Source organism: Temnothorax americanus, unplaced genomic scaffold, assembly GCF_048541705.1.
Source record: "Temnothorax americanus isolate GAGA-0224 unplaced genomic scaffold, ASM4854170v1 Scaffold31, whole genome shotgun sequence".
Lineage (NCBI taxonomy): Eukaryota > Metazoa > Arthropoda > Insecta > Hymenoptera > Formicidae > Temnothorax > Temnothorax americanus.
Genome location: NW_027509453.1, coordinates 705,530 through 715,828, shown reverse-complemented (window position 1 = coordinate 715,828; position 10,299 = coordinate 705,530). Strand labels below are relative to the sequence as shown.

General features: G+C 43.2%; 1 protein-coding gene across 1 annotated transcript; it reads right to left on the bottom strand.

Annotated features, from left to right (window-relative positions):
- Positions 1-3,800: 3,800 nt before the first annotated feature.
- LOC143900983 (uncharacterized) lies at positions 3,801-9,882 on the bottom strand. The gene is made up of 5 exons (XM_077412820.1): positions 8,495-9,882; positions 7,468-7,852; positions 4,682-7,350; positions 4,362-4,595; positions 3,801-4,268 (listed from the first exon to the last, which is right to left on the bottom strand). The coding sequence occupies exons 1-5, from the start codon at positions 8,546-8,548 to the stop codon at positions 3,930-3,932; spliced, it is 3,681 nt and encodes a 1,226-aa protein (XP_077268946.1). The 5' UTR covers positions 8,549-9,882; the 3' UTR covers positions 3,801-3,929.
- Between the last annotated feature and the right edge of the window lie 417 nt (positions 9,883-10,299).

Here is a 10,299-nt window from a genome sequence, read left to right as displayed (position 1 = left end):
GTGCGTGTATGACGGAGGTCCCCGTCTTTCTCGCTCTCCGGGGGGCCGCGTACCACCTCTCCTCGCGCGCCATCACGCTCTCTCGGGGGGTGCGCGCGTATATGCGTAAAGACAGATTCACGCTGAGAAGACGGGACGACGCATGACACCACCACGCGCGATCCTTACGTCGCGACGCCCAATTGCGAACCGAACTGTTGGACGGGGTGAAAGGGGAGTAATCGTGGAACCACTTCACGAACGACACGAACCACCTATGACGTTGAAAATGAACTTCCGGTGCCGCGCGGGCGCTTCGGTGGTCGCTTCGTTTGATTTTAATTTCGCGCGACTGTTATCCGCGGCAGAGATACAAAGGAACATTTATCCCGAAGAAGATTATGAGTATATACAATAACGGAATATATTAAGTCGTACTAACGTGACGATGTGACATTTTTACGTAAAGTTTGCATATATTTAAATAATATTGTCGCAAAAGCCATTACATTGAATATCTCGCTCTCGCAAGAAGAGACATAAGGTTACTGGAGTGATAAAACGTGATTATTATAAAATATCATCGAGCGAGTAATTTGACGTTGACGCCTCCGCGTATTATAACGCTCTCCTTCAAATGAAAGGTAAATTGCATTCTTATCGGATTACCCTCCTTGCTCCGAATGTTGCCAGTTTCATCTCGCAGAAACTCACTTTTCTCGCTTCCGATTTGCAACTTTCCTCTGACGAACCAGCCGCTCATCCTTAATTATACGACGTCATCGCACCTCTCACAAGTGACCTGTGTGCTACGTGCAGGATACGCAGAATTTTTCACCGGACGAAAGCTGCCCCATAAACCGCGCGCTGATCGTGCGCAAGGAGATCGAGCACCCCAATGCTAAATCCGCGGCGATGCGGTTAAGCGTTTATGGATATTCGCCGTGGATACGTTACGTTACGCATCAACCGGATGCGGCGGAGGATTTCCGTGGGATTTCCTACTAAACCACTCGTAAACGAGCTGACTCGCTGCCCGCTCGTTCGGGCAGACTCTCCGTCGCTCTGCAACGTCGTAAAAGCTGCCGTACCCCGCGAAATGACTGGGAAGTGCCCCGTGGGAAATGTGGGAAATCCGTGCGCGACGGATCCGGAAGACGAGAATCCGGAGACGCGAAATATTTGCATATTTACGCGAGCGGCGAGTCGCGCCAGACGAAAAGTCGCATCTTATTTGATAATATCGTATAGGAATGTCGGGCGCGCGAAAATAACGAGGGGTCTCAAGACGAAGACAAAAAGCTAGTTAAAATCGAAGATTATTAAAATATAGCAAAGGTATAATAAATGTCCCATAGACACTTATCGTTATGCGTATATAGCGCGTTTCGATTTTGCACGCAGCGCACTTTCGATTATCTGGAGGATAATGGAAAATCACGGTTATTCTAAAGCGCTTTACTTTGTTCAGACGCTAATGGTAGTTACTCTACGCCACGTTTAATCAATTTATCCGTTTAATTATCTACCTCGAAACATTGATCATGATTCGCATTATATCGTATCGTATTGTAACTGAAGTGTTTGCCCGAATTTGAATTAATTCTCATCGTTACTCATTAGCAATTCACGAACATGAATAATTTTGACATGTTCGCGTATAATATCGCGTTTTAATATTTGAAATATAGTGCTTCCGACTTTAATAGTAACGGCTCTAATAAACTTGAAAGACACTCATATGCGCGTATGTATCAATGGAATTTCCACGAAAAGTTAGTTGACGGAAAAGATGGAAAGGATGGAAAGAAGATTCGGAGACACTTAAGCTTAATGAGAATAATGAGTTTTCGTACCGGAAACATGTTACGCGATGCGCGATACTTCTCTCGAAGGTCGTAATTAATAACACAAATGAAACGCCGAAAACATTTTATTTTTACCTTTTTTTTCCTTAAGAATTCATAACGGTACTGATCGCGAACTATTACGTCAAAGACAAGAGCTGAGACGCGAATAATTCCTTCAATGAGAAATGCCAAGAATGAAGCGCCGGGAACTCGACGCGATTTCAGGAACGTGCTTTTTCCACTTATTCGTTCTCCTGTTTTTCCTTGCAAAAATTTCAACTGCGACGCTATTAGAGATGCATTTCATTTAACTTGTCCATTATCCAGATTCATCGAACGCATTTCAACCCACATGCGCTCAAAGTGCTCGCATATCGCACGGAGTGCGATAAGGGATAAAAAGAAGGGGGAGGAAAAAAAAGAAAAGCTGCACTTTGCGTAGCTTATAATAGTACCGATATTATCCGGCTCGTAAAAGCATGCATGAATATCGGTATGATAGCGGTACGATACGTGCCGATAACGCCGAGAACGGGCGAGTCGAAGCCGCTGTTCGATTCCCATGTGGATTAAGCTCTGGACAATCATATCTATACCGCGCCGGTACTGAACGTTCCGACGTCGCTCGGCCGACGTCATTTCGATCATTAACGATGCTCCAATATTAGCCTGATTTCACTCGAGATCATTCATCGCGACTGCCAAAAAGATCGATATCTTCTTTAATAAAGTGTGGGTCGTAAATCGTCTGTCGTTTGCATCCGCGGCTCTCTCTCTCTCTCTCTCTCTTTCTCTCTCGGCTAAAGTCCCTTCCGCGATTCCCGGCTGAATGCCACGCGACCGATCGATACCTGTACTGCTCGGAGGTAACGAAGACGAAAGATCGTATTATCCAGGCGCAACAGGACGGGAGAGGAAAGGATAAGGAGATCGAGAGCAGCGCACCAGCTCTTGCGTAATTAATCCTTACGATCATTCTCGTTAAGGTGTAAGGTGCTACTTCGGAGAATTCTTGCAAGCGCCCGAGGAGAGTTTTGTAACGCCTTCTCTCATCGGAGGATGAGCTATTAAAGAAACGTAAATGGCACTATTCCGCCACCCATTCTCGTGCTGCATTCCCATGTGGATATTAATCCGTTTAACATGACATAAAACGGAGTCATTTTTGCGTTTACGGTGAAAACGTAAGTGAGAAGACGAGGAGTTAACAGAAGTAACAAGGAAATTGCACCTTCAGCAAACTTCATCAGCACCTCCAATTGCACACAATAGCGAAGTATTGTTTCCTAATTAATTGTATTACTCTCTAATTGAAAATGATCGATAAAACACGCGATTACTTATTGAATATCTCATTATCGGAATATCATTTTATTAGCAATCGACAGATATCTACAAAGTGGACTTGTATCATTAAAGTTCTAAAAAGTTTGGTGTCTTCTTAGCACTAGTAAAATTCTTTTTTTTTTATAAAATGTATTTTACTAAATAAGAAATTTTTTATATAAGCAATATCGAGAAACATGACGAACAGATAAAACAAAACTGACAAATAATGTACATAGAATTAACATTAAAAATCTTGCCTTAAATAATGGTTGGATAATAATTCCTTAATTGCGATTTTCGAAATCTTTCTCTCAGTTTTCCGTTTCCCTTCAATACGCCGTGAGTAATATTCCATTGAATATAGGAATGAGAAAGAAAAATTTATCTACGATAGCCTGTACGAGCTTTCCAGATTTGCAGGAAATTCAACTCGGCAGAAGTCAATTCATTACTTCTGCCTGAATTAATGCTCACTTTGACATTTCAATTACTCACTTCTGCTTAACCGGAGCTAGATATAACAGCGTAAGCTAACGCGCACAATATGTCATATCTCAATCGTGGGTGATCAATATAGGTGGCAGTGACCAGGCGGCAGGCAAACCGCTCTCTAAAGTAATACATAACATTTCGATTATACGCGATCAGTATCGACGCAACAATTGATCGACGCAGCATTGATCTATTCCGAAACTACCGCGCAATATCAAGGTATGGTAACGATCGCGATAATTTTGCAAAAAAATTACTCCTCGATCAACGTATCTCGGTTCAGCGATTATGCTTATGACCGCCACCGTCGTCGCCCTTCTTGAAACCCCACTTTTTCCCGTTCTCGTGCCCCTCCTTCTTGCCGTACTTCTGATCGTGATCGTAATGATGATCGTGGCCTTCGTCGACCTTGTGGCCCTTGTGCTCATGATGATGACCGCCTTTCTCGTGCTTCTTCTCCTTGCCGTATTTCTCCTCGTGATCGGCGCCGTCGTGATGACCCTTCTTCTCGTGGCCGCCCTTCTTCGACTCGTGTTCGTGATGGTGCTCGCCGTGCTTCTCCTGTCCACCGTCTTCGTGGAACTCGTCGAAGAACTCGGTGTTCTTCTCGAATTCGTCCTACCAGAAATTAACGGTAACCAAAATATTGCTGTATAATCGCGACGTTTCTATTTCATTAAGAATTTAATATCCGTGTCGCGCACTCTTTACCTTCTTATGCACCGAATGTTCGCCGTGTGTACTGTGACCCTTCTTGTGTTCACCTTTCTCGCCGAATTCCGCCGTCTTCTTGCCCTCTTCGCCGTGATGATGTTCCTCGTGGTATCCACCGTCTTCATCGTGTTTCTTCTCCTCGCCATCTTTCTCGTCATAGTGTTTGCTGGCATGCTCCTTGTCGTGATGCCCCTTCTCGGCCTTCTCGTTCTCGTGCCAAACTTTATATCCCTGCAAATAAACAGAAGATCACTAATAATTGCCGAAGTTAAATAAATTCGACGAACAAACGGACTGTTTAACAATGGACAATTTACCTTGTCGCCCTTTTCTCCCTCGTGTCCGTGACGTTCCTCGTCATGTTCCGCACCTCCACCTTCCTCAAAATGATGATCACCTCCACCTTTCTTCTTTTCGTGATGTTCTTCGTGTTTGTGCGTCTCGCTCTTAAGTGCGTCGTGTTCCTCAGTCTCTTCCCCTTCACCGTCATCCTGATTTCCACTATCGCGTCTAGGATGATCACGATGATCATTCTTGACACGTTGATGATGATATGCCTCGCGTGTATGCGTAGGATTAGTTTCGCCGTATTCCGCGCGCTCTTTGTGAAGCGAGTCTTTTCGTGGAGAGACCTGATAATGATATTTGAGCGTATCGTCATCATCGCTTCGTTCCTCATCTTCGTGTCTTTCGTCTTGTCTATAAACTGGTTGATCTTTAGAACGTCGAACGGACGGTTTGTCTTCAGCGACACTCTCGTCTTCGGATTCTTCATATTTGCGATCTCGTCGATCTTTTTCGTATTGGTTATCGCCTACCAATTTCTTTTTATCGGAGCGATCACGATATTTTTTACCCCGCTCACGAATCTCATCATCGTCATTACGCAGTGATTCGAAATATTTATTATTACTTTCAAGTCGGTGCGCAACGTCACTTTCATAGCCATGTTTATCGCGACGATTTTTTAGTTTGTTATATTCCTTACGATCATAGCGTGGTTTCTCACGTTGTTCCTCATTAGAATGATCTCTCTCATATTTATACTTATTGTATTGATGAGTAGGATTATCATTGTTCTCATCATTACTTTTTCCGATACTGACATATTCTTCCTCTTCCGTTTTATCAACTTCCTCTCCGTCATCGTTATTCTCATGCCGAACATTCTTATATTTCTCGCGTTCATCGTCGTTTTTAATATTTTTCTCATTTTCATCATATTTGTAATGTTTAACTTTGCCTTGATGTCCATAATTACGGCTCGGCTGCGGATAACGATCTTCCTCCTTTTCTTCGCGATCTTTATTCTCGCGTTGTTTATTCGGCGTCTTGAAAGCCTCGTAAGCCTCTCGATTAATTTGAGTTTTATAATCTCCAGCATCGTCGTTATCGTCATTATCTTCCTCCTCGGTCTCGTTTGCGTCTTCAACGCGAGACTGCTCGTTCGTTTTGTCGTTCTCATCGTTGTGCGTGCTATATTTTCCGCCTTGCGAAACAAGTAATCTGCTATCGTAATACGGCGCAGGTTTAGAGGAAGTAATCGGTCGGACTTTCAGCAACGTGGGAGTAAGAGGTTTTAAAGTTGCGTAAGGAAGGGTGGAAACTTGCTGTAGCGAAGGCTGTACCGGTTGCTTAAAGTTTTCCGTAATTGCTTTCGGTGCATCGAATACGTTAGGTACGTTAGTTGAATATAAGCTCGCGAATCTGTTATAAAGCGCGATTCCAGGATCTTCATTTAAACTTGAGCTCTCATCGTCGGAACCGTTATAACTGGCGAGTCTAGGTATTAGGAAGTCGTTCTTGCGAATGGCTTGAGAGTCCTTTCGCCCTTGAACGGCGTGCGAAGCGGATGTTTGACTGGGTATGTAAGTTGCCGTGAAGTTCGTCTGCGTAACAGTCCGCTCCGTGGGGCCCTCCGTAATAGCGTAATAATCCGACGAGCCGTAGCTCGACTGGCTATTATTAACGGTGACCAAAGGACTTCTCGTAGTGCCAATTACGGCTCTGTAAACGGCATCGTAATCTGCATGGGTGGTTCTTTCCCGTGCGGGACTCGTCGGCGGACTCGCCTCGGTGCTGACGATCGTTGCCGAATTTCCCTCAAGATTGAGACGATCCGCGTGCTTTATCGGGATGTAACGACGCGCTGGAGGCGGTGTGAAAAGATCCGTCGGAAGGATCAACGGAAGAACGTTCGCGGAAGAACGGGTTGCAATCTGTTGTTGGTGCTGGTTGAAACCCGTCGGCAAGGCACTCGGTTTTCTGTACGACGCGTCGATGTTTGTGGTAGCAAGTGAATTGGGCGATTGCAATACGGAAAATGGCCTTGGTATTACGTTGTATCTCGGTGGTGATTGAACGGCATTATTCGGAACGTTCAAACTTTTTAAATTGTTTACGTTAATAATGTTATTAGAGTTACTGTTATTCAATCGTAAGGGAAATTGAGGTTTAACTTGAATCGAGGAGTTCTGAACATTCCATTCGCGACGGCTTTTCGGCTTTTCCGTAGAACCGGGATAAACATTTGACGTTGGTACAGATAACGATCCGTTTTTCACTTTCGGCTTCGTCTTTCCGGTGGATAGTCTGTGCACGGGCGCGCTCAATTCTTTAGAGTCATCAGATTTCTCGTCAGATCTTAATTCATCGAGCGATGAGAATCGTGAAGTTGTGGCGGTGCGATTTAATTGTAAATACTTTTTCGGTAACCTTTTCGACTTCTTGCTCAGAGTAGGCGACGTGAACGAAGAATCGATATCGGAATGTGACTTCTCCGCTCCGCCGTTAATCGCGGGGCGGATCGTCACTTCCGGAATATAAATTTGGTTGAGTTGCTTCACTGCCTGAGATAAATAGGGATTTAGCGTCACGTCGGGATTGTTCACCGACAATTTGGGCGCTTTCCGCGATATACTTCTCAGCAGTTCGGCATAGGTCTTCTCGAGTTCCGTTATCGATCCCGCGACCTTATCGTGAACATCTGAGGAACAAATATAGAGACTGAACTTTCTCCGATGTACAAAGATGTATAGAATGTCCCCCCCCCTCTTCTGGATTACTATAATGTCGAAAGGAAAGTAATTTTATTTTTATTTACCTTGAGTCCCGTTCGACCCGTCGACGATTTTCCTCTTGGTCTTCCTCGACGTGAGTCTCTTCGGCTCGTACTTCGCGATCACGCGACTCATTAATTCGAGATCGTCCTCTTCGTTCGTCTTAAAGAGCGTGTCGCGCGATTGTGCCGCATCCTGATCGTTCGGATCCGAATACGAACGTCCGCTCCTCCGTATCTCGCGCTTAGACAAAAGCGAGAGCATCTCATCGTCGAGCTTCGATGCATCCTCCACTAGTGCGTTCGCGATTACGCGAGTATTATTTCCACTTCCGGCAATAATTACCTCCTCCAGAATGACTTTGGGATCGCTTTTGGCGTTCGAAACGTTCGTGTGGTTGCGTCCTGCGTCACCGATTTGTAACGTCAGCTGCAAATAGGTCGATGTTAATTATGCAGACTTTATTGTATATCGTAAATATGTAAAGTTAAACGCGTATCCTGGCAAGAGCATTGTTTCACGGAACGTGGTCACGAAACGTCAATAAAATTTCGGCTCGTTTGACGAACAATTGATAGCTTTCTTCAAAATTATCGCGTATACATACATATACTTACGCTTGCGGTAAGAACGATAATTATTTCTGAACGCGATAAAATTTATTAGTACTAAATATATCACGCATATTAATTAGATTAACGTCAGTTCGGACAAGATCCCGTATATATATATATATATATTTCACATATTCAGCACCCATACCACTTTATTGGCCTCTCGCACTCCACCACTCTAATTAAAAGTTGACGTGAACACGCGTCAACCTTTGCCGCTGACAGCCCTCACACGGTTGCACATTTACTACGAATTATTTATTTTGCCATTCGTGGCAAAGTGTGTACATATATCGTTAGAAAATGTCACAACATATGCTACGAGAGAAATTAATCAAATCCATATATATATATATATCGGACGGTTGTCCTTATATTCTCCATGCTCACTTTTATTTAACGTTAAAGGGCGCGTTAAAAATTCAATATCGAGAAAAATTCAATATCGAGATATTACCAAATGGATTAGCAATAGTAGCACCATGGCTACCAGCTTCCGGCAGGTTTTCATCACTCGACGAATCCACGACAAAGACTGAGCCGCGTTGCCGACGCGGCCAGGCAATTATATCGAGACTCGTTTTCCTCTATCAAAAAACCATTCGCGAATGATATGACAGTTTCACTGCGATTAGGCACCTCGAAGTGTCGAAGGAACCGCCGAACAATCAGTCCTGCATCGATCGCTCCTTCCTCCTTTCTCTGTCGGTTGCACAAGATCGTCGCTCGGCCGGAGCCGATCTGAAAGCACATCCCGATATCTCTCATTATTTAGTCTATTATTAACGTGCCTTGCGCAACGCGCCGTGCTTTTTTTCTTTTTTATTTAAGTCAAGTATCGTAACACGGAGGAAATGGTATGCCACATCGCGATTCACGATATTTTACTTGTACTCATTTCTTTCGCGCCATTTTTATCGGCGCGGCGCGGCGATTGCCGCACGCATTAGCGCATTCGCCATTTGCATGCATTATTTTGCACTCGCGTTACTCGATCCATCAAAAAGCGTAACGGCTCCCACACCCCACGCTCGCGTGGAACGCTGGCTATATCGGAATTGAATTTGCATTATATTGTTCAATGGAAATCGTACAATCACCACTGACAAGTCCATTGATCGCTCGCGAGACGCGAGTGAATTTTGCATTTCCGCGCGCGTAGACGCACTGTCGAATTTTCATAATCCGCTGTCGGATTAACGTTGCACCTTTGCATGCCGGACACCGTGACGATGTGCATCGCGTATAAAGTCACACACGATCTCCTGCGGTTTCCGGCGCGGCGCGTCACGTAAATTACTTCAAAGGATATCGCGCGGCGAACAGAGGAAATTACGCTGGTCGGCGATAGAATTTGACCGAGCAAATAAACCACAAGCCATTATTTTAAATTACAAATTCTTTTTTTTTTTTTTAAGTAACAAAAAGAGCGGAACATAATTATCTTCTTATTCTCTAATACAATGCTCCGATAAGCTCGAAAAACGATACATTTTGCGATACACTTACATTTGTTGTATGCCCGCACATGCTTTTTTCTTTGTTTATTGTACTTATATTTTATTTATCATCTCTCTCGTTTTAAAAATATCAATATGTATTATATTCTTCTAAGACAATTTTAATAATGTTGTTTTGAAGTGGTTTTAAAACAGTAACTTTGTAATTTCAAGTACGAATACATTTCATTCGATTAAGCAAAATTTAGATTGATTATGTCAGCCAAAGTGAAAAGAAGTTTCACGACTGGCGCGCGACGTTTCACGCGATGTTACGTCCGAATTTCTGCGTGCATTCAAGCCTAAATGGGGCAGTTATAGTTGCTTGTGCGCCGCGTCAACGTTCGGCAACCCTAGATTGCGTTTTAATTATAGACGTAATTAAAGAGAATTTGTTATGCAAGTTGTCGTTACCAAGGTAGAAGCATTTCGAAACTTCGATAAATTCGATTCGAAAAGACGCCTGCAATGATATTTCGAAATATTAGAAGAAAGTTTATCGTCGATTAAAAACGATTAAACGATATTAAAGGATTATCCGTCATGATAAATATAATATTTTGGTTTGTGTAAAGTGATACAATCGCTAATTAATATAATTGGCGTCAAATCTTTCGAATATACCATTGTATTTATGTTCTATAAATTCCTTGATTTTCCTTAAGAAAAATAATAAAAATATTTTTTAAATCAATTAACAGATTAGAAATAATAAAAGTTAGAAAGTCGTTAAGAAAAAAAGTTATAATCAAATAGGAACTTT